This window comes from Camponotus floridanus, unplaced genomic scaffold, assembly GCF_003227725.1.
Source record: "Camponotus floridanus strain SB8 unplaced genomic scaffold, Cflo_v7.5 scaffold48, whole genome shotgun sequence".
Classification (NCBI taxonomy): Eukaryota; Metazoa; Arthropoda; class Insecta; order Hymenoptera; family Formicidae; genus Camponotus; species Camponotus floridanus.
In genome coordinates, this window is record NW_020229636.1 from 456036 (window position 1) to 480805 (window position 24770).

At 33.4% G+C, this 24770-nt stretch overlaps 1 protein-coding gene across 5 annotated transcripts in view; it reads left to right on the forward strand.

The window, feature by feature from the left end:
* LOC105255044 (hemicentin-2) overlaps positions 1-24770 on the forward strand; it is a 404047-nt gene that overhangs the window by 270056 nt on the left and 109221 nt on the right. For all 5 annotated transcript variants that reach the window (XM_025412106.1, XM_025412105.1, XM_025412103.1 and 2 more), the window contains one exon: positions 5907-6248. In XM_025412106.1, the coding sequence (XP_025267891.1) occupies positions 5907-6248 (342 nt within the window). The remainder of the gene's footprint in view (positions 1-5906; positions 6249-24770) is intronic.

A 24770-nucleotide genomic window follows, 5' to 3' on the forward strand; every position in this document is an offset into this window, starting at 1 on the left:
ACTTTTAAATTATAATTATACTTTATAATTGCTACGTCTGAGAGAAATAAACAGCAAAGTTAATTTTACAATAATTACAAGAAATTAATTCTAAAATAACAAATACAAAAATATTTGAAGCACGAGCACGTAATACTTTCATACTTTAAATAATGAATATATTTACTTTTTGATTAAAGACATTTTAGTTTTTTTAATTGAAACACGTTGCATGTGATTTTGTCGTTTATTGAATGCAAGTCAAATATTAATTATTTATAATTAATTTATATAATTTATATAATATATAATTTAAATTTTATGTGAATACTAATCTTATTATAAATTTAAAATTATTATTATTTTATTTAATTAAAAATCAACTCATAAATCTTAAAATTTTTTTATTTATAAAAATTATAAAAATAAACGCTAAGCGTGAAACAAAATCCCTAATCTTTTCCTATACTTCCTTATTATTTCATATCCAGTTTAGTCTCGGCCTCCTTCTTTTCCACTTCCTTTCATTATTCTTGACTTGGCTTTCTCTATCAGATTTTTGCTCACTGGCTAGTATGTATCTCTATTATTTTTGACAATTCTTATTAATTTTTATCTGACATATAAATTTTTGTGATATTTTTTGCATTAAGTGCTGTTCTGATTGTGCTTGCTCTTTGTTTGTGTTTCTTTCTTTTCTACAAGCTGCCACTTCGCTATCAAATTCATTACCTTTTACGCGCGTGGACTGATTGAATATTTGAGAGACCTATTTTTGGATTATAACTGCCAATTTTATCTATACGACTTTCTATGGACATCTCTTAATTTTTTAATTTTTATTCTTTGGACGTATTTATCGAGGGAACTGAGATTCCAGACGCCTTCTCTCTCTGATTTCAGTTATAGTGCATTAAGATATGATATCGAGATGCTCTCTTGCAGCTTTTTATGGCTTTTTATTCAATTTTTGCGTTTTCTATTATGTGTATTTCTATTATGTGTATTATCGTTTCTTTATGCGTTTAAATTTGTAATCGTTATTATTCCTCATGACCTCCTTTGTTTCATGCCTATCTCTAATCATCATCTCACCTAATCATGTATATATTTTAGTGCCCTAACTACGTGCCCTAATCGCCTGTCCTAACCGCGTGTCCTAACCGCGTGCCCTAACCGCGTGCCCTAACCGCGTGCCTTAATCGCGTGCTCTAACCGCGTACTCTAACCATACCCCAGGCCAGTTGAACCTACCTTTCGTTGATTCTGGCCACTTTCTTTCTCAATCTCTAATCAGAGATCGAAAAAGGAGATAATTACTCTTTCTTTTGCTGAATAATTACCAGCAAAAGAGTGTGAAATATTTACGCTTATTTAGTAACGATCGTTCGATTTCACGATCGTTCGTTAAATATTGAATATAACTTTATTTTAACTGAAATAAAGCCAAATTACTACAAATTTCTATAAATTATATTTTATAATAAAATAAAAAAATAATGTGTGTAATTATCATATTACAAATTATTAAATTAATTAATCATTTGACTTTATATTAAGTTAAAGTAAAGTTTAAAAACAATATCTACAAACAAAATCTACGATGAATGAGCTATGAGCAATTAGAAAATAAGTGCGTATTATAAGAATAAATTAGCATAAAAAATTGATAAAATTGATAATTGTTAATGGGTATTCTTTATTTAATAAATTAGACAAAATCTTTACAAAAAAATTTTTTCTTGATCTGTTCTTTTTTTAATTAATATTTCAATATATTTTCGCAATAGATGTAAAGCATAAGTTCGAAAGAACTTATTAAAATTATTTAATTTAATTAATTTAATTTTATTATTTAATTTAATTAATTTAATTTAATCCATCCTAGCTCGTCCATTTTAAGGCAACGGATTTATCTACAATCTACAATCTATATCTATATCTACAGCTGCAATCTCTACGAATCCGTTATCTTAAAGTTAAATAAAAGTTTTTTTCACTCACCGACACTGATGCGCAACAGCGGAGTTGTTGTTATCGAAGCTAGTTGTCTGTAACATACAAATATAAAATTCATTTATAATAATGCTTACAAAATGCAATTAATATTTAAAAAAATTTTTATCGCGCAGAATTTTATATCCGATGTATAAAATAATAAGGAGATAAACACGCATGGAAAAATTTTATAAATTTTTGAAACTGTTTTTTAAATAGAAAATTTTATGACTTTTATAAAAATCTTTTTTTTTTAATTCATTAATTTAATTAATTTAAACAATAAGATCGAATTATTGTTCGTTTATAACAAATTAACAATTTATAACAATTGATAAATAAATAATAATATTCACCATCAGGTTGTTCCGCCGATGCAGGATGCCTCTCCTAGGCCTGCTCCTCCTCTCAGATCATTAGGGTTGTTGCATCAATCTATAACATACAAAAAAAGATTCCATTGTAGCAGCGTTCAAAATAATTAATATTTCAAAAATTATTGTATACATTGAATTTTATATTCGATGCATATAATAATAGCAAATTAATAAAATAATTCTATAAATTTTAAAAAACATTACTAATAATTCTCTTATAATTTTATAAAAGCTTACACCTTTACAAGATTATCATTTTAATTTAAAAATCTTTTTCTTTAATTCTCTCTTATTTAAATATAAATAAAAAACTATAAATAAAAATATCAAATTAATTGTTGCGATTAATTGTTTAATTTAAATTATAATAAATATATTTAATATTTAATATATAATTACAAGTAAATAAATTGTTTACCCGAAAATTACTCTGCCGGAGCCTGATGCCTCTCCTCTAGGCTTTCTCTTCCTCTCAGTCTTAGGCGCGCGATACTTAACGGTACTCCCGCACTCACGAGCGATATTTTTATATCGCTATTTTCGTTATTTTACGCGCGATACTGTACGGCACTCCCGCACTATTTCGATTAAAAATTTATATCTGATCGCGCGATGTATATACTTAATATGTATATACCTTTAACGGCACTCCCTAATATGTATATATCTAACGCGTTGACGAAGCGCTTGCTGTCCGCGGCACGTTGACGGCACCGACGACGCGAAAGGGTACTTAGCTTCCTATTCAGACACCTTAAGATTTATCATAAATTGAAAAATTTAAAATAAATCTCAAGGTACCATCCAAGTACTAAGCCCTCCCACCGCGACAAGGTGTACCCCATGGGAGGGTTATATTATATATAATTTTAATTAGAATCACAGAAAACAACAAATAATAACAAAGAAAATCTCGCGATAACAATCTGTAATGTAAAACGCGTCTGGATAACTCGACAGCTATTCTTCGACTCAGCTGACCATCGTTGTTATACAACAATATATACTATTGATAAATAATTTATATATTATTAAGTTCGCGGAACGATATACTCGTATATCGAACGCGCGCGACACAATCGATTGGCATACGCTGAAATAGTTCGCTCAGTAAATAATAATGCGGTTTAAGGTATAAGAACTTTAATAAACCACGAGTGATATATAAGAATTCAGAATAATCGTAAAACGGATCACAGATAGACGCACAACTTGACAGCTGGGCTCAAACTTTCTGACAGTCGTTGTTTATAACAACATCTTGACAACGCGCGCGAAAAATGCTCGGAAATGCTCTTCTTCCGTCGACAGACTTTCCGCCGAAAGAATTCAATAGATAATGAATACATTTAGAGGGATGGGACGCGGGGACGTAACAATATAATAATGAATGTGATAAATAATTAAAATATTAATAACTTACATATATCATATCTTATTGATCCATCCATTTCCAAGACCTCCTTTTTTTCTTTTGTTTCACTTTTTCCTCGTGGCACTCCAATTCTCGTTGCACTCATTTGAATTCCTCGTTGCACTTACACTCATTCACAAAAAGTTCCTCGTTGTACTTGCAATTGTGTTTAGAGAAAGAATTTGATAATATATGAAACGTCGCGCATCACTACTTCACTACTCAAGAGCCACTGAGCGAATGATCGTAAATCAGAAATATTACACATACTGTTTACATCGCCAAGGTTGACTACGTTAAGAAAGAATTTGATAATATAAAACGTCACCACTGACGTCACTGCTCAAGGATTACTGTGCGAATGATCGTAAATAAAAAAACATTACCGCGATACTGTTTATATCGCCAAGATTGACTTATACTATGTTATAGTTATAATACATCGTTGAAATATTCTACGAGTGATTGCCGATTAAGAAAATTTAAAGCATTGATCGAAATTTATTTAATTCTAATAAGTATTGTTAGGGAAATTATTCTAATAAGTATCAATAATCGAAAGATCATAACAAAATTAATTCTCTTATCTCCTTTTATGTATCTCCTGTTACAATTTTTAATCGCGGTAATAAAGCATTACGATTCGATAAAGATTTATCGTTTCGATACATTTCATGTCGTTAATTAATTTTTAATTAATTGATTTTTATTAATATTTAAAGTAAATTATGTTTCCGTATTAATCGTAGTTGTGTTTAGTAAAAAAATTACAATATACGAAGCGTTTCTCACCATTACTTTATTATTCGAGAGTCACCGTGCGAATGATGACAAAGCGGTGACGTATAGCGCGCTACTGTTTATATTTTATATTACCAAAGTCGAACGCCGTGTTATCGGTAATTCCGAAATATTTTATACATTATAAAATATACACTAACGGAATATTAAATTATGGAAGTATTTTAATTTATTGATTAAAATTGATTACTTATTAAATAATTTGAACTCACCACTCCTTTCCACCCGCTTCGCCGCGCGCCTAATATAAGATTACAGTCGGACGACTCTCCGTTGCCTTAAATATATATTTAACAGCAAATATAATTGCTGGACATTTATTATTAACTCTCTTAAGACTTTCTGGATTTTCAATTAATAATTTAATTATTATAATTCTTATATTATTTTCACAAATTATACTTTTTACTTTAGAAATTTCTATGAGATTTATTCAAGCTTATGTTTTTTCTATTTTATTAACTTTATATAGTATGGAAATCTAAAAGATTGGAATATATTCCAATTATTAGTCTAACATTTAAATTTAATGATCTAATTTCTCTAATTAATTTATATTGATTTATATTTGAAAATTTAGACTTTTAAGCTGAACAATATATTAGTAAAATTGGCAGCGCCAAGTTTTTTTAATTAAATTTTTTTTTATTTTCTTGTTTTATATTAATTGTCAGTTTTCAATTTTTAAATAAATTTTTAATTTTTAATATTATTATTTTTGAAAATTAAAACAACTATTTTATATAACAATGTTTTTAATTAAAATATTTCTATTTAACTTGTACAAGTTTTCTTCCTTATACTTCTATTTATCTTGTACAAATTTTTATTCTTAGTTGGCGCAATTTTTTTATATTACTACTTTTGTAGACAATATGACAGTTGGATACAATTAGTGCATAAACTTGGCGCCCTTTTTTTATCTTTTTTTTAAAAAAATAAGTTTTTAGATATTATAAAATTATACATAATTATTTAATAGTTAAATTTAAATTTAAACTAAATTTATATTTACTTTAAATTATTTGTATGAAAAAATCTAGATATCAAAAAATTAGAACATTTGTTCTACGTAATTATTAAAAGTAATTTTTTAACATTAGTTTTTATTTATTATTTAACTTTTTTAAATCGAGAAATTTTTTTATCAAAAGTTTTTATTAAATAAAGCCTATAGTATCAAAGATACAGTAAATTACAATTACTTATTTATATTTAAATGATGTACTGTAGAATTATTCCTTTCGCGAGCCGCGATAATCGCTCGCGTGCGATCAGATTTTTCAACATTACGAAGTCACTAATTGAAGCGGTTACCGGGTGATTCCTTGTTACAGAGGCACCTCGTGGGACGTATCTGTTGATAGATGGCCGCCGGCTGGATCCCGGAAACCAGTTTGTGCCGGTGAAGGAAGGTTCGGAACTCACTCTCGAATGCGCGGCCGAGGGTGGAAATCCGCCGCCCGTCTTAGTATGGGGCATGACCTTGTCTCAGGCCACTTTAGACGGGCCGGAACAACCGCCGGACAACCTCACCGTGTTACCCTCAACATCCGGCGGACGCAGCGGGGCTCACCTTAAGGTCCTGAGAGGACATCACAACGCTACCATCGTCTGCGTCGCGCGTCACATCACCCTGATGATGCCAATGAACGCCAGTATTCTGCTCGACGTCCAATGTGAGTACCTATCAATATGAAATCACATTGCTACGATTTCGATGGGAAAACAACGAGCAAAATTTATCTCTCGTTTAATTTCTTTAAGGGAACAATTCTGAAATCAATATTTCCCTAATAAAGACGTCGAGAAGTGAACTTGAGGTGAAATTTTCCTCAGAGTTAAGTAGTTTAAAAATTAACCGGGAAGCCAAATTTTGTCGTCTGTTTACTCTCGTCTACGGGAGAGAGAAGTATCTCTTTTAATTTTTAAAATATCTCTGTAATTAGACTTCTCTAGAAACTTGCAACAGACCAGAATATAAGAATAACAAGAAACAATCAGCGCTTATCATGCATATGCATGAACTTAAATTACCTTTTGAGATAGAGAACGAACGCGAAATAATTCCGCGGGTCGTTTTTGCTCAGCGGGCACGAGCCACTGTGGGATTTCCGTGATATTAGACCTAGTCGCGGGTCCAACACGAACCGGAAACGAGCAACGTGCGCCGCGTCGAGAGCGAGGGCAGACAAGCTGCGCGCCCATCGAAACTGAAATGTAAACTTAATTAAGTCTGAATCCAGCTGTTTAACCGAGAAGAAGCAGCTCCGCGTTGTATTTGAGGCGCGACGACCGTATTTTACAGGAAAAGGACGGTAGAGACTGGTTGAGGAGAACTCTCTGAGAAAGGGGAAATGGCGGGGGATGAAAGGGGGGAACCGTGTATTACGCGACGTGAGAGTAGTTTATTTTGCGCCTCTCTCTCTTTCGCCACCCTCGCATCCGGCAGTCGAGGTTTAGTCGGAAAGTCTTCCCTCTCGATTTGCCCTTCGCTGCCCCTTCCGAAGAGGGATAGAAGGAGACCCGAAAGAAGCTCTTCCGGCCGGTCCTGAGGTAAACTCCAAAGGATTAACTCTGCAACGAGAACAAAAACCGGTAGAAGCGTGCGCTCGTGCCACCCCCTTTACTGCGCCCTTTTTTACTGTACGTCGCTTCTTCGGGTGTTTAGAGACGGCTCGTCGAGGCGAGACCGCGAAGATATATCACCTGAAACTGGTTTCCTCCTTCTTCTTCTCTTTTTTAGTTGGAGAACTTTCCGGACGTCTCGTTTTCGCTCCTTGCGAATTGTATAAAGCGGCGCGTTCTCGCTCTCGATTAGAATTTTTCAAATTAAAAATAGATAAGAACTGATTTTTTTCTGTGAATGTGTGTTTTTGATAGCTATAAAGAAATAAAGTAAAATATGAAAATAATAAATCTTTTTAATAATTTAATTACTTTGTTTCTTTAAATAATAATATGTTATATAATAATATATGAGTTAATTTTATAATCGATGAAAAGTAATATTATTATTTGCAAAATGTTTCATACAAAATATTAGAAAATGTTTTTATAAAAAAAAAATTTGATGCAGTATAAAAAATATTTCAGACAAAATTGATAGGATTTTGAGGGGAAAAAATAAATTTACAAGTACATATTTTACATATTTTTTTCTCAAAAATTATGTATTTTCTTTACATTAATTGATTTTTCTTATTATTTTGTGCATAAAAATATTGAGATAAGATAATTAAAAAATAAATATTTTTTTATTAGATATTTTATAGTATTTTTGACAAGATTTCTTTCGTAGTTGATGTAAAATTTTATCGAATTCAATATAAAATATTTCGTAAACTATCCAATTTTTGGTTATCCTATCAATATAATTTTTTACATCGAATATATTGCAAGAAATCGATTTATATAAAAGAAAATCATCTTGACGCAATCTTGAGAAATGATCTTACAATTAGTTAAAAAATGCAAGATTATAATATATCAACCTCTTCCTCCTCTCTCAAAACTCTATCAATTTTGTTGGAAACATTTTTTATACAATGTTAAGTATTGAAATCAAGTTTTAAGCAAAATATCTTCTTTGTAACACTTTATGTGTGATATCTGTACACCTAAATTATCTTTTTATAAAACAAAACATTATTTTCGTCGCTTTTAATGAAACCATATGGATGCCGGTGTTTATTCTTCGAAGAAGGGTGTCCCATCGTACGGATTAGTTTAGTTTGGGAAACCCTGCTTTAGATTATATGCTTAACCGAAGCGTCCCACCGTCTCGGACAGTTCGTCCTCATTGTAAATGTAAGGGACCCCATTGTGTGCCGACATTATTTCACTCTTTTAATCCCTTCACGCCTGTCCGAGCACCATGTCGTCCGGCAGCCCGAGCTTTTCGAGAACTTATTTCACGAGGGAGAAAGTTCGCAGCGAGTCGTTTAACCGCCGGGGAAAAAAGCGACAAGATATACTCAAGACACGGGGATTTCCAGTCGGGGATTTTCAAGGACGCTGTCGATCGATCGCGCGATTAATATTATCTTCTCATGAATGATGCAGACAAACGATATGTGTAATAAAGTTTATAAATAGATTTTATCGCGCGTGGAAAATCAGATTTTTCAGGATAAAAATATAGATGTATATATATGTGACAATTAATAATAGATGCTTTCAATTTATTTAATCTTGATTGCAATTTTTTCTTAATTATTTTTTTCTTGCTCGATTTGCGAAAATCTCCACGTTTCTTATCGAGTTTGTGGCGAAAGGGATGCTTAATTCCAAAGGGGCGATATGAGCAACCGGGTTGAAACGCCTCGAGGATGCAAATTTTCTAGGCGAACAGCTTGCTGTATGCTCGACATCTTGGAAGGAAGCGAGGATGCGGGCGATAGTGATATCGTACAGGTCGGTCCGTCTTTCTCTCTCGCTCTTTTTGTCGCGAATTTATTCCAGCCGTACTTACGTCCTTTCGCCTGTCGCGCAGAGACAGGACGGAGGAGGTACATTTGTCCGCACCTGAGCGAACAAATTTTCCGGTAGAGCGGACGCCAAAGGCGTCCCGGACAATGTCCTGGAACGCCTTTATGACGCCGGGGTGAGAGGGTAGGGTAGTACCCATAGGGTGACCTACTTTCCATATCGCTGCGGCGCATCGTCGTTTGTCATTACGCGTAATGTAGGCTATTACCGGTTGTCATCCCGCCCACCCCATCCTATATCGAATAAATGATTTTACTTTTAAATCGCCCCCGGTACCGATGACGACAACGTGATTAATCATTTGAACGCGGACCGCTACTGCTATTTTGCATAAGTGCAAGATTCTCTTCCTCCCTTTCACCAGGCAGGCTTCGATTCGTATAATTGCCGACTAGGGTTGCACAAGACTCAAATCAACATAATTTATAAAAATATCGTATTGAAAATTTTCGAAAATTTCTTCTCACCCTTGAATAAATATTTATAATAAAAATCTTGTTGCGATTTTGTTAACAATTTTTATCTGATATTGAATAATTGTTTAGAATTATGTATAACTTAATCTTTACAATAGAATTAAAAATTATTATTATTTATGTCATTACTGCTTTCGAACACAATTAGAAAATCTCGTACGAGATCTGGTGCTGTACCAAAGTATTGCGCTGGTGCAAAGTATCGTGTAAGCTAATATGTAAAATTTGTGTAAAATTTAATGTTGTTTATTTTGTTTATTAATAATTGTTTGTAAATAATTATATTTTAATATAAATGTTTAAAAAGAAACTTTTTTAAGTTCGTATAATATAATAATTGTTTTCCATCTAATTTATGAATATGCATATTTTTCAGCTTTTTTAAAAAATCAGTTTTTACAAAAATAATAATCTGCATAATTTTGATAACTAATTAAAAATCTTCTCTCGATCTTGTCTGTCGAATTGCGACATTATGTCAATACCAGTCTTGGTATTACGTGCAACCCCATTGTCGACGGCCGGAAAACGCGATCGGATTTGCCATAAATCATGAGGATTTTTGGCGGCGGTCGTTATTTGCAGCTGACCCGAATATGCGCGGCGGCAACTTCCGGAACGATCCTCACCCCGGTTCGCTATGAATATGTAGCGCGCGTAACCGTAAAATTCTAACCGCGGCTGGATACGCGAAGCGAGCTTCATCTACGTCAGGTCTACGTTCTAATCGATCTACGCGGCGCCGCTCGCTTCGTTAACCCGAGTATTCGCGTTATGAATTACGAACGTATGAACATGACGCTTTTGAGCAAAAACTTATTATTCTCGTGCGCGGTAATTATCAAAGTATTGTCTTACAAATTTATTCATGCTAATTTCAAGCTCTTTGAGGAAGGCAGATATTCCCGAAAATCTTCATATATTTATTCTGGCCTTTATATACAAATTATGAGTATTGATTTTATTGCACTAGAAAGGTTCGATCGTGTCGTTGAAATAATAATTTAAACGAAAGACTTGTATTGAATGGCAAATTCTTACACGATTACAGCGCCCTAATTAATCCTTATCTCTCTCTATCACGTTATTTCTAAAGAAGATGCACCGCTTTTTCCACTTTATTCTACCAATATTTCAAGTACATTTCAAGTACGGACCGAAATTTTTGGGCATGTGCCATTTATTAATTAGACTACTAAACTCAATTTTCACAGTTCTTCAAGTTTTTATTCTGCAGTCCGCTATTGGGTACGCTATTGTTTTATGCATAAAAGCTACAAAACATTTATACAAGGCTAATGTCTTTAGATGATAGCTTTAGACGCCATGTTGATCTAAGAAGTCAATAAATAAATATATAATTTTATACTTTTTTTCTTTCTCAGTATATAATCGGCTTCCCCGTGTCCGTTTGAATCTATACTTCAATCGCAAAAAAGGATTTTTAATTTTATGTAGACAATAAAAAATGGCATATGCCCAAAAATTACAATGTTTTGTCGATAAAAAAGATAGATTGAGGGATCCCCTTAAAATACATTATTATTGCGTACCATTTTGATTTCACTAGTATATTCTTTTTATAAAAGGAGGGCATTATACCCAGCAAACACCAACTAACATTTATATAATTGTTAGTTGTAATTTCCCACTCAACAATATAACATGTAACATTATGCTATGTAACTGTTACATAACATGTAACAGTTATATTGTTGAGTGAGAATTATAACAGTTATATAATTGTTATTCGGTGTTTGCTAGGTATATATATTCTTGCGAAGGTGTCTCGCAAATCTCTTGTATTAAGTCGTCGGTTATAATAACAAATAATAGCACTTGTACGTATTTGCACTTGAAATATTGCAGTACTAATTGGCACTTTGGAAGGATCTCTAGATGAATCCGCTGCAGTTGTCATACGGAAACGTTACTGAGTTGCCATCGTTTGTTGCAATGAGAATCTAATCGCTCTGAAAGAGCACACAAATGCAATATTATCCTACAAGTTGCGGCGACAAAGCGCTGTTAGCGTAGTCATTCGTAAACCGATTTCTACTTTGCGGAAATAAATTCTGCAGATTGTCGGCTACTATGCCAGATATTGCACATTCTTCTCATGAACATCAATATGTTTTATACACACACAAACATTAAATTTAAAACTTGTTACAATTTTAAAATTATCGGATATATTAACTTGATCTCGTTTGACACGAAGAATGAGATTTCGTGTAAGAGAGCTATTGAATTTGATTAAATTACGGTTTTTTAAATGATTTTTTAATTAAATGATAACAAGATGTAGAAATAGAATAACAATAAAAATAATTTTGACATTATTGATCTGCTTAGCATTGTAAATTTTTAAATAATTTTTAGAGACGTTTTTGACAATATCATTTTAAGCTATTGAGCGATCGTATTTAAAGGCATAGACACCGTTGCTCGGATTTTTCTATTCGAAGCTGTTCTTTTCTCCGTCGTGCAAAAAATATGAAAATAACGTGATCAATATGCTTATCGTGTTCGAGTTCTAAAATTTTTTTGATCATTCTCAAACATTTCTCAGTGGTGTATTTGACGCGCGTAATGTTCAAAGAAGGCCACAGGCCAACGTTCATTCAAGTTCGCACGAAGTTTACGATATTGGCACGGTACTTCGCTTAATAAGATGCAAAACACTTGGGAACTAGCCGTCGTCGAAGATGACAGGCGTAAAGATCAATATGCGCTGCAGTCTTGAAATGCAGTCTCGTCAGAATGACATGGTATACCTTCGAGGATCACATAATAGTTTTAAAACGTATTAACTCAATTTCCATTGAAAAAAGGACGACGTATCATATTTGGAAAAAAAACAAGAATCTTAAGTTTTTCAAATTAAATTAAATTAAAATTGTATTAACAAAATTTTATAAATTTGTAGATACTTTGACATTTTTTGACTCGTATGTATTTTAAATGAAATATACTTGCAGAGTATCGATGAAAAAAAGTGCCAGTGTGATTTAAGCTGAATTAATAAAAAAGTTTAAAATCCACCAAGCTTAACTCTTTAACTTTCGCAATCTATCTCGATTAATATACCTAGATAGCGTTTGTGCTGCGATATCGCATTTTATTAATTTTGTCGCTGGCTGATCAAATTTACTCTCGCAAATTCTTGCTTCCCCTCCGCGAATCCCATTTTATTAAAAATTGCGCTCTCTCTCTCTCTCTCGTCCCTTTCATATTACAAAAAAAATGTGAATAAATAAATCATGAAATTGAATATCAAAAGCTACAGCATTTTTTCCAGCGTGCAACAACTGTTTCATCGCACCTGCAACCAACGATATTTACTATCAACAAACAGCGAGAAAATATTTTACTTGAAATTCCAATCCCCGTCAATTTTATTTATTTTTTTTTATTAATTCCACGTGTATCGCGATCAAAATACCGTTATGGAATTCAGCGGCGCTCGTTGTTATCGGTTTTGGCAGGGAAGATTCGTTGCGTGACGATATCGCTAATTCAGGTATACCAGGTCGATCGGGATAATTTAATGAAAGGACAATGCGATATATAGCCAACGGCCTGCTTTCTCCGTCTCTCTCGTGTGGTGCTTCTTAAATACTCCAAATATCAACAGGTTGTTGATTTCGCTGACCATTCGCTCTCCGGTTATTTAGCTCACCTTTGGCCAGGTGGTTGTGTGCGAGGGATACGAACGCCTGTGGGTATCTAAATATGAATACATTTGTGCGTGAGACCACTTTCAATACACATATTTACGCGCACAAGGCTACAAATGTATGTTGTTGCACGCAAACATTCCGCTATTACCTGTCGCGCGAGTTTTTAATTATTTCTTGCGACACTCGCGCGCAATCAACTAAAATCGTCACCGTTTTACAGCTCGCGCATGCACCACGTTGTTGTGTTATCGGTTATTCAAGCTCCCGGGCAATCAATTACGCATTCGAAACTGCATGGACTGTCGCGCGTCCGTAAAACTCGTATATTTGTCCGTACGTACGGTATGATATACGTTGTGATTAGCGTTTACGTAACGCGATTTACGAGATAAAATACAATCCCATTGCGTATGCTTAAACGCACATTAGTTCGGCTATGATATCGGATATGATTACGGACAGTTATAAGGGTCATCAATATTTTATGTGACATTTAGCCTGTCGATATCATTTGCAATTTGTGCGAACGCGAATGGCGCTCCATTGATTTGACAGGTTGTTACGAATTATTATTACTGCATGTTTTGCCCGCGTTCTGACCTGCACTCCTGATTAATTCATTCTGTGCAATTCGCCATACATTGGATTCAATAGCGTAATTGTGAGAGCATCCAGACGCAATAATGAATATCGGACGCGATTATTGCAGGGACACACGGTAACTTCATCCTCGTTTTAACGAGTCTCGAATCACGCTGATTGCAAAAATATAAAAGGAGAGGAGAGGCAAATGAAACGCAAGAAGAAATAGAGAGGCGTATAACGTTCCAAGTGTCCATTCTGTGAAAATTCTATGTATCGCATTCGAGAACATCGATATCGACGGGCTACGCCCGTCGTTTTCTAATGCACAGCTGCTGTCACTTAATGGCTCTCGCCCTCTTCGCGAGCGCTTTTTGCGCGGCTCTACTTCGCAGAGCATGTCGCAAAAATTCAATTTTGCGATGCGTTTTGCAGCGCTGTCGTGCCGAATTTTACTCGCGCGATATTGTTTTTTTCAGAAGCGCGCGCAAGTTAGCTCGTCGTTGACAATGCGCGACGGGGAATATTTTGCATTTCAAAAAAAAGGGAAATAAACGGGACGCTAAACAATGTCCTTGTTTTTATTTAATTGTCGCGTGTTATATTCGATATTTGAATCTCGGGCAGTAATCAAATTTCAAACAAAGAAATCGCTAAATTCATCGAGGGAGACGCACCGATGCTTCCTCTCGTTGATCCAAATTACAAATGTCTCCTCGCAATGCGCTTGATTTTTCGCCCCGATTACTCATTGCGATCACGTATGACCCTTTTTGGTGAGTTTCTGATCAGAGCCGGCAAACCGGTAAGCCAAAAATTCGATTGCGGTCATGGCTGGCGAATCTTATTAACAAACGAGCCCCAGGCGACTCGTCCACCGAGCAGAGGCCACACGTCTGTCGACGTCATTTCCACGGGATGATACGTGGCCCGTGAAAATGACGCGATTGGATCCGACGGAGACACGTGTTTAATAAAACTCGAGCCGTACGCGAGATCGAAAGAGTGGGCCAGGATCGAAGGGAGTGGAGGGATCAGCTGGATTAGTTGGCACGCTGAATCCATCCGTCCTCCGGACGCATGAAAGGGACATCTATAATTACGTTCCCCTTATATAGCGAGAGGGTGCGAAAAGCCTTGGTGTGAATGACACTGATATCTCTTTTTCAAAAGGGACGAAATTGGAGAATGCGCACGTGCGCGTTCTCTTTTTCAGCGATTTTCCGTCGCGAGAGGTGTACGACACGGACGCGCTTTTCATTAACGAATGCAACGCTAGACTGCATAAGTAGATAAAGAGAATTGTTCCGTGAATTTAGCGTCTCTCGATCGAAAGATCAAAGCTATCTGTATACGAGTTGCCAATTCAATATCTTTTTCTTCGAAAAAAATTTAAAAAAAATAAAAATATACCGTCATCAATCATACTTTTTTAATTCCAGTTTCGAAGAAAGAATTTGAATTTTCGAGTGACAGATCGAGATGCATCATTGCTGCAATTAATTATATCTTGTTGCATAAATGTTCTAATTGATACAGTTTGCGAAATATATCTCAAAATAGCAGCTTTGCTTCCGTTCCTTTCAATTATTTATTCGTTGTTAAAGCGGCTAATTTTGGAAACATTCCACATATATATTCAAACGCTCATTCGCGCCTAATGGTCATGTATTAGAATATATACAACACGTACATTCACACGTTGATTCATTCCGTTGCGAGAAGGACGGCGGAATGGACAATACCTTTCCAACGGGTGAATTTGTGCGAGCGCAGAGGAAACTTTTCACGGTCCATTCTTTACACTCCGATTACCGTAATGTTACAACGGATGCGGGATACGCCAAATTAAAGAATTTTTTCTCTCTTTTTTTTCTTTGCTGCTAATGTTCTCTCCTTCCTTCCTTCTTCTTTCTCCATCGCACGCGCAGCAATTTAGTTTCGAAAGGAACTTTACGAAAGATCGTCTTGTCTAGTAACATTGCAAAGTATGCGGGCAACGTAAGAGTTGCTTTTCTCCCTTTTCTTTGGATCTAATAAATTTTACAAATTTTTTTATGCCTATTTTGCACTTGTTACATATTAGTTTCGTTCATTTTTTGATTTTTTCTCATCATCGCTGTTTTATAAATGTATTAGTGTAACGTACTGGCATTGCGTTATATCACATAAACTTAATTATTAACATTAAACTTAAGTGTATTACTGATAGCACATATGAAGTTTAACACACGTATTTTGTAAAGAAATATCTCATTCTTTTTTATCTAATTCGAAAACAATAATATATATGAAATAATGTTAGAGAAATATTTCTGTAATATAAAATAATGTGACACAGTTTAAAAAATTTTGTCATTAATTTTTTATTAATTAGGTTACATTTTTATTTTATACTTTTATGGCAGATTATTTCATTGATTATGATTAACTTTATGAAAATTAGCAAATGAAATTTTGTCTTTACTAAAAAGTCATGTTCTAGGGAAAACGAAGAATGCTTCTTTAACAATCAACGACGCGCCATTATCGATTCCATCTAGATAAAGTGCTTACAACAATGGCACGGCATTTGCGTATTCATTGGCAAATCTACCATTTCTCTTGCAATGCCAGGCGCGTCAATGTCGTGCTCGATCTTCTTAAGTTTCTTCGCTTTTTTTCTCTCGTTTTTCTTCCCCTTAACTGTCGTCAGCTGCTTACCCGAACTAAGGTTTCTCCATCTTGTTCCATCCGCATCGTGCTTGTAGATGCTCTCAATCAATCATATTTAGATCCGGCAGCCTGTGCTTCGCGATTCGTTTATATAGACTCTCCAGCGAACATTTATATGTCGCGTAAAAAGAAGCTTATGGATCGTACACGTATGAGTAATTCATGCTCACGTATGCATTTCATGTCAAAGTGATACGGATTTGTGTGTATTTTTTATATGATGTAATATTTATTTTTCTCTCTTTTTTTTTAAACGTGTTTATTCAACGATAGAGTTGTTGATATTTGAATAGAATATTTGATTGAGAAAGCAATTTAGAAATTAAAAAGTATAGCACATTTATGTGGCTGATTATAAAATTGCCTATCACACATTAATTATTAATTTTTTTAATAATATGCTTAACTTATATAATTATTATATTGTTATTATATAATTGTTATATAATTGTTATATAGTTGTATTATATAATTGTTATTGTATAATTATTATATAATTATTATATAATTACCACAATTGTTATTTTTAATTCAGAAATAATAATTGTGATAACTATATAATAATTATATAATAATTAAATACACAAATCGGAGATTTTTTAAACTTGCAACGTTCGCTATAAAATGAATAATGATGAAAATTATATGTTATTATCGATTACGCAAATAATCTTCCTAATATTTGAATTAAAAAATATATAAAACTCTTACAATGTATAAAAATCGTGTTGATTTTTGTAAGATACAAGATAAAACCTTCAACGCATGAACTGCTACACAGAGCTCACATGGCAAGACGAGCGTTGCGCGTTTTCCGGATGGTTGAACAGCTGATTGGCCGGAAGTAACCGGGTGCGCAGTTAATGTATAACTATGTCGGTTCAACCAAGTAACGAGAAATTGTTAACGGATCGTTTAAACGATACGGTTGATTATCGAAGCCGATCGGCGCGCAGTTTATAACGACGTAATCGAATCGAGAGAATCGGAGGATCGTTTCTGACAAGCCTTAGAGACACGAATATCTCGTCTATCTAATCTTTCGACGAAAATTCACGCCATTGTGTACAAAGTTGCATTGTAACACTAGTTTAGATAGCTCTCAGGTGAACAACCGGTCATTTCGCGGATGTGTAGGATGCTTTCAATCGCGAAACGGGGCATCAGTTTAACCGAGGGATAAAGCGATCGATGAAGATAGCAAGAGGATTACCACCGCTATAGCCATTAAAGATTATTTTCCATGGAATATCTGACCGATTCCGCTCAACAATAGGTCGGGGAATAATGGAGCATACATAACAGGCGCTTTCGCATTTGGAAACGTACTCGATCTTCTACTCTATCTCTATATTCATGCGTTAATATACGTTATGCTTATGCAAACTGTATTAAACGTCATTGCAATTCACAAGTTCACTAAAGGGATGTTACATCGGAGTTATCATCTGCAGAGCACGACTGTGATTATGTAAAGTTAATAGAATCAGAATTATTTTATTTGGGAGAGAAAGACGTGATAGACTTTATTAGTTCAACTATTTCTCATACGATCGCATTATTATATGATATTTTTTAGTAAATTGATTAGCTAAAAGATGGAGATAAAGAAAGATGCTGATTTTAAGATGCAATTTTTTTTTAAATAAAAAGTATAAATAAAATAATTTAAAAAATCTATTTAGATCCTGATAATTAGAGTATAATTATTGTAACATTTTATTAAAAACCGTCTAGAATGATATCGAAGAAAATGGGAAGCGTTTCAAGCCTACATTACTGATGCATTTACCAAAATTGGCAATCAGCTAATTTCTCACTATGTTGGATCTAGATTACAAACCACGAAAACCGCTATGGACTATTGTTAGTTAACGGTGCTAACAGCTTGCTTCTATGTATTACTGAGCGTTCGCTCAATATAGGCCTATCCATTTGCATAATCAAAATCTGCTAATTAAGATGCCGCAATATATTGGTTCAAGGCTCTTAAGGAAAATATTAATGATGTACTTACTGGATATACTTTAATACAATAAATTGTAAATAATCATAAAATTGTAATATCGTGAATTATTTAAATAAATTGATACATAAGTCAGACGTATTATTTATCTTTTTCTTTTTTATATGCGCTTGAAATTGAACATAAAATGTTTTGATCTGAAAACGTTACCTAAATTATTAAATTATACATATTTTGAATTTCTGAATATTTGAATAGCTATTGAAAATCTTTCTGGGTAATGTAGATACAGGCAAAGCGGGCACTGAAATTTGCGGTTTCATCAATAATTTCCTGTACATCAACATCTTCTATATTGTCCATCTTTCGTACAGCAGGCGTGGTTAGCGAACCACGACCACTGTTAACGATGGATTACGGAATGAGGAGCGTTAGAACCGTTAACGTTCTGCTTTCATCGAAGAACCGCGAATTACATGGTCACCTCATAAACGTCATTCGCCGGAAGTCATTCGCTAAGGCATGTAGCATCGATAAATTCGTGGTAAACGGTCGATTCGGAACGGCTCGATGAATTGAAATTTAATAAACATACATTTAGAAAAACGTGCTTCATATTTCAAACTTGAATATTTCAAAAATAAGAATAAAAGTTTCTATAATTTAGATACAATATAGGTACAAATTTTATATATAATTTTTTAAATATAATTTAGATACAATTATATCTGAATACAAAAAGTTTTGACAGAATTTAATAATAATAAATGGTATGATTACACTGGTATATACAAAAAATAAAGACATTTTCTTTTTTTGTATAAAATTAGTCAATTTTTATTAAAAATGAGAAAAAATATGAATATGACACTAGAATATTTTTATTAGTTCTAATAAGGGAACCTCGCGAACTCGGAAATTCTGATTTTGTTGAAACTTTACACACATGTAGAGGAAGGAGATAAATAGATTCGGAAATTTTCAGTTGCTGCCCAAAAATTCGATTCTATCTAAGAAGATATATCGAAAATACGCTAGGATGAAATTATCACTCATATGTAGAATGAGTTTTTACTTTTTTCAATACATCTTGAAAATTATTTTAGACATCGAAAAATATTTTATACAAATTTCATGGTTAAAATATTTCTATTTAACCATATTAATAAAAATAACTTTTGGAAAATACTTTTTTTCACAGAATTTTTAAAAATTATTTTTTTTTAAATATAGAATTATTTTTTTAAATATATAATTCTTTTATAATTTTCAAGAGGTTTCGAGAAAAATAAAAAGTTCTATATATGAGAGATTTTATTTTTTAGAATCATTTTTGGGCAGCAACTGAACATTTCTAAATTCACCTATTTACCCTCCTCTCTCTACATCTGTAAAGTTTAATCAAAATTGGAATTTTCGACTTCGCAAGGTTCACTTGTATGTAAATTTTCTCTTCCTTTTTTTGTTTTCATCCTAAAAGGGAAGCACCATTCAAATAATATAATAATTATGTTCGGAAACTTTAGGCTCTTGTTTGTTATATTACAGGAATAGCAAAACACATTGACTATATTTTGAAAATAAAGTGTAAAGCAAAATGTTTAAAAATAACAGTAATTCAATAAGCCAGGTTTGTTGCTCAAATAAAATAAATTTAAACAATATGGATTTGGTTTCAATAATATGCTTAGGCTCAGCATACCAATCTAAATTCTTTGAACTCAAAATTTTCTTGAAATTCTAAAAGAAGATATATCATGAGAAGGAGAGTTAAGAACGTTTAATTTAATCATATTCTTCTTATATACAAATTAATAATAATTGACTACTTTTTAAAGGAGGAAACATTTTTCGTATTTATCAATGTTATTAATGTTTATTTTTTTATCTATTTATTATCTACTTTATAGATTGCTGTTCAACTTAATCCCTTCAACGAAAATATTCCGATTTATCAAAATATACCCCTATCGACTTTAGTTACCATCATATTACGAAATGATCCGCGCTACTGCTGTTAACGATCGGTTTTCATCGACGATCGCCGACACGGTGCGAACGTGACCTGTCCGAACTCATCAAAGAGAAGCGGACCAGAAGACGAAGGGTGGCGCAGTTTCTATTATCAGCGATGAGTACCTGTCTGTGCCGAGAGAGACGGTTCTTCTCTCCATTTCGCGGCGAAGATAGACTCGGGGCGCGCGCGCGCCATGAGTTTGCCGATCACGTCAGCGCCCAAAACTTGGTAGGGTTTAGTACGTGCCATTTCTCCGAGAGGTACCTGCGTGGTGGGACTTGTAATTGATTTACAAGACTCGCTCCGCAAATGGCGCAGGAGGTAGAAACTGGAGTTTCTAGGGCGGACCGCGAAGATGTCTTCCGCTATCCTGTTAAAGGATCGGCCCCTATTGCGTTGAGAATCTCACGGGAAGATCCTCCTTTGGGCGGCTTTCGCGCTCGATCATGAGGAATTAGTTAGGAGGTGTCCTTTGGAACTTTAGGCGCTAAGGTTTCAGACAGCGAAGAGCAAACAGCGAGGCTGAGATTAGATTATGTCAACATATGTCGGATATTGATATTTATCTTTTTTCCTTCAGTTTCTCTCTTTTAGGAATAAGATGATCTAAATAACCAATTATGAGGAAAAAATGAGGATTATGAGGATAAAATGTTCATGTAATAATAATATTCATTACTATATTTTCTGCTCCTGCTGACACATTCGTTAATTAAATTGTGTATTCATATTAAAAACATTTGTGTAATCAAAATATTTATGTTGTTATAATATAAATTCGATTGCACGGATTGTCAATGGTTGCTATAAATTATAGAAAATTTTAATATAATATAATTTGAAAATTATTATTAAATTCTATTATTTCATTTCGGTAATGTTTAATCATATGTGAAATGAGGACATATATTGTATAGTCAAACGGGGTGCATTCAAAATGAATTAGATTATGTATACAATTATTTTTAAAATTGGACTTTAATGTTTGATTTAGTCGATATATCTGTTCGTCTGAAAAAATCTTTTATCTCTTTGTGTGAACTTTATATTATAAATCTTTGCAAAAGAATGTACGTGTAAGAGAAAAAAAATTTATGATATGAAGATTAATGATTTTTAAAATAGGAAAGTTACTGTTAATGACAAGGGAGCATCTGCAAAATTAAAAGAAGAGTTAAACTATAGTTTCAGATACTTTATCTATTGTATTTCACTTGCCTTCCACCAATGACAGCAACTTCATTTATATCTTAGAAAATCATTGTTATCAGAGTACGTCAGAGTAGCACGGGAAGAAATCTCATCAATCATTAAGTCAAGAAAGGATTCAGTCGGGCGTTCACTGGGCATTCTTTTTTAACTTTTTGAATAGAATTGAAACTTGATCTTCGACTCGAGTGCACTGCTATCGACGCGAAATTATGATACGACTTTAGATTGATTTTTTAAATTATTATTGCATTAAACACAACATATAATATATAAATGCACTTTTATAATAGATACTAATTTATTTGTATACCGCGATAGCTTTCAATATATTTGCATATAAATAGGGATTGATTAAACAGCAACTAAATTTGTTTTATATACAGAGTGTATCTGAAATGATGAACAAATTTTAGGAGCGTATTTTAGAGATCAAAATAAAACTTTTTTTTCTTATGAACATGGGTCCGCAAATGAACTCCCCTCCGAACTAAAATTCAAAAATGTGGGAAATTGACCAAACATCCGCAATGCAAATTTATTTATCTCTCAAGAGAGGGTGATAGGTAACATCAAAACTTTTTTTTCTGAAATACAGCCAATTTTTAATTTTTCCCCAAACTTTAGGGGCTTTTCGGAGGGGGGGGGGGGGTTCATTTGCGGACCCATAGAAAAAAATATCTTCATAGAAAAAAAAGTCTTATTTTGACTTCTAGAATACGCTCCTAAAGTTTAGTGCATCAGATACACCCTGTATACAGGGATATATTATATATACATAATATATTCATACGGACATTATTTTAAAAATATCTATATTATTTTTTGCTAATTACAATACACAATCCTTATTTATTATATACAATACAGTATATACAATACAGTAAATTTACAGATTATACATAAATAGATAATACACACATATCCCAGCAAACATCAAATAACATTTATATAACTGTTAGTTGTAATTTCCCACTCAGCAATATAACTGTTACATGTTATGTAACAGTCACTTGGTGTTTGCTGGGTATATACACTGGGTACAAATTTTGATATACATGATCATTTTCATTAGTGATTGTTTTTTTTCATTAAATTTGTGGCGCTTAAAAATATTTTGAACATAAAGATTCTAATTAATTTTAATTTTGTTGCATCTTATTCATTTAAATAAATTACTGCAATTTAAAAAGGCTGTATAATACAATATTTCAACATAGATAGTAAATACAAATCGCAGCTACACAAAAATCACATCATATCATATTATTCTATAAAAATTGATTACAGTTTATTGTATTCTCGAATTTCTCCTTTTAATTTTATATTCTCTTTTCAGAATAAAAAAACGGAGCGATCAAGTATCACGAAAAGATCGCAAGCTGTTTTCTCGAATCGAATCATTAACCCATTTTCGAGTTTGCTTGAGATTTCTTCTTACAATTAAAAGTTGTAGACTGTTGTATCGAGACGAACTGCTGCAGTTTGCTATCTTAGCTTAGGAACGAGATTGGAGACATTAAGAGCGAGATAAACGTGGACGCCTTGAACGGTTGTCGAGACGTTGCACGACTATTCTTAGATAGAAACGCAAAGTTATGTTACCTCGGCTAAAAGAGGATTAGCGAGAGTTGCCGCCGGTTTAAAAGAGGGCAATACCCATTAGAAGCAGTGGAGAAGTGTGATCTCCGTTCGCTCCTTTCGTACCCCTTGTCGCATCGGTCTTGCGCTCTCGTCCTAAGTTTCGCGGAAAATACCAGCACTTACCGAAACTTGTGCACGAACAATAGCAATGAGGCACGAGAGAGAAAGTCGAACATCAAGACAAGAAGAACAAACGAGGAATCGAGCAGTGGCCTCAAGGAATGGCTCCTTTTCTCCTTCTCTGTCTCCTTCCATTTCCTTCCTCCTCGCGCGATCTCTTCTGGATCTTCGATCTCAGCCTTCATTGAAAATTCATTTCATCTGTCGAATCCCATGACCAATCTTCCTTTCCATTTAATCCTAAGATGCCGACTGCGATATCCTCTTTGCCGATAATCAAGGTGAGGATCAGGAAGATCGCTCGCAGGCGGAAGTTGACTTGTTCGGGAAAGGGGAAGTCAAAGTGGCAGCTGACTGCATTACTTTGGTTAAGTGCGTCAGTGTATGTTGATGGAAGGGAACGGTGATTTCTCCATTTCCGATTCGACAAAGTCTCTTGGAAACGATAAACTCTTATTTCACGCAGTAAACTGCAGAAAATTGTCGCGATAAAGTATGAAAAACTTCGCCTGCAATATACATAATGAAATAGTATATATTGATTTTTTATTTAAAATTTTGCGATGATGTAGTGAGGATAAAGTAAGAACAGAATGTTTGAATTAATTATTTCAAGGAAACATAAATATAATTATAATTATAAAAGGAAAGGCTGCTATATTTTCTAAAACAACAATGAAAACTTAAGCTTGTTATCAAAATAAAAGACTATTTCGATTTCTCTGTCAGATATATTTAATTAATTGCAGTTAATAGAATTATAAATGACTGTAATCACATGATTGATGACTTTGTATTTAAAACAAAGAAATCGACGAATCTAAGTATGATAATTCGCAAAGAAAGAAAAAAAATGAATGATTTTGATTTTTATTGATTTTTACATAGTAAAAAAATTGTGCGTCCCTATGTTAAAATTTTCTTGCATTATGACGTTTTGATTAGTACTGCAATGTAAAATTAACATATAACCTATTATTTTTATAACCTTTTCATGTCAATTATTTAACATTTTTAGTCAATAAGTAATATACGACGAATGAGTATTTTAACTAAAAATTTAGAATGGACTTTCTGGGACATGTAAAAAATGTTATAATTAACATTTTATTTTTTATTGTGTCTTAACGAAATCTCATTAAATCTTGCAATGTTGTAAATAAATGACTTAGAATAGGAATGAAGGAAAATGCGGAAAAAAAGAGAAGAAAAATGAAAAGAAAGAAGCTACGAAACTAGTCTTGTGTAACGAAATTCAGAGTTGGTCATCGTGCAACATCGTTGTTGCTGTTGGCAGT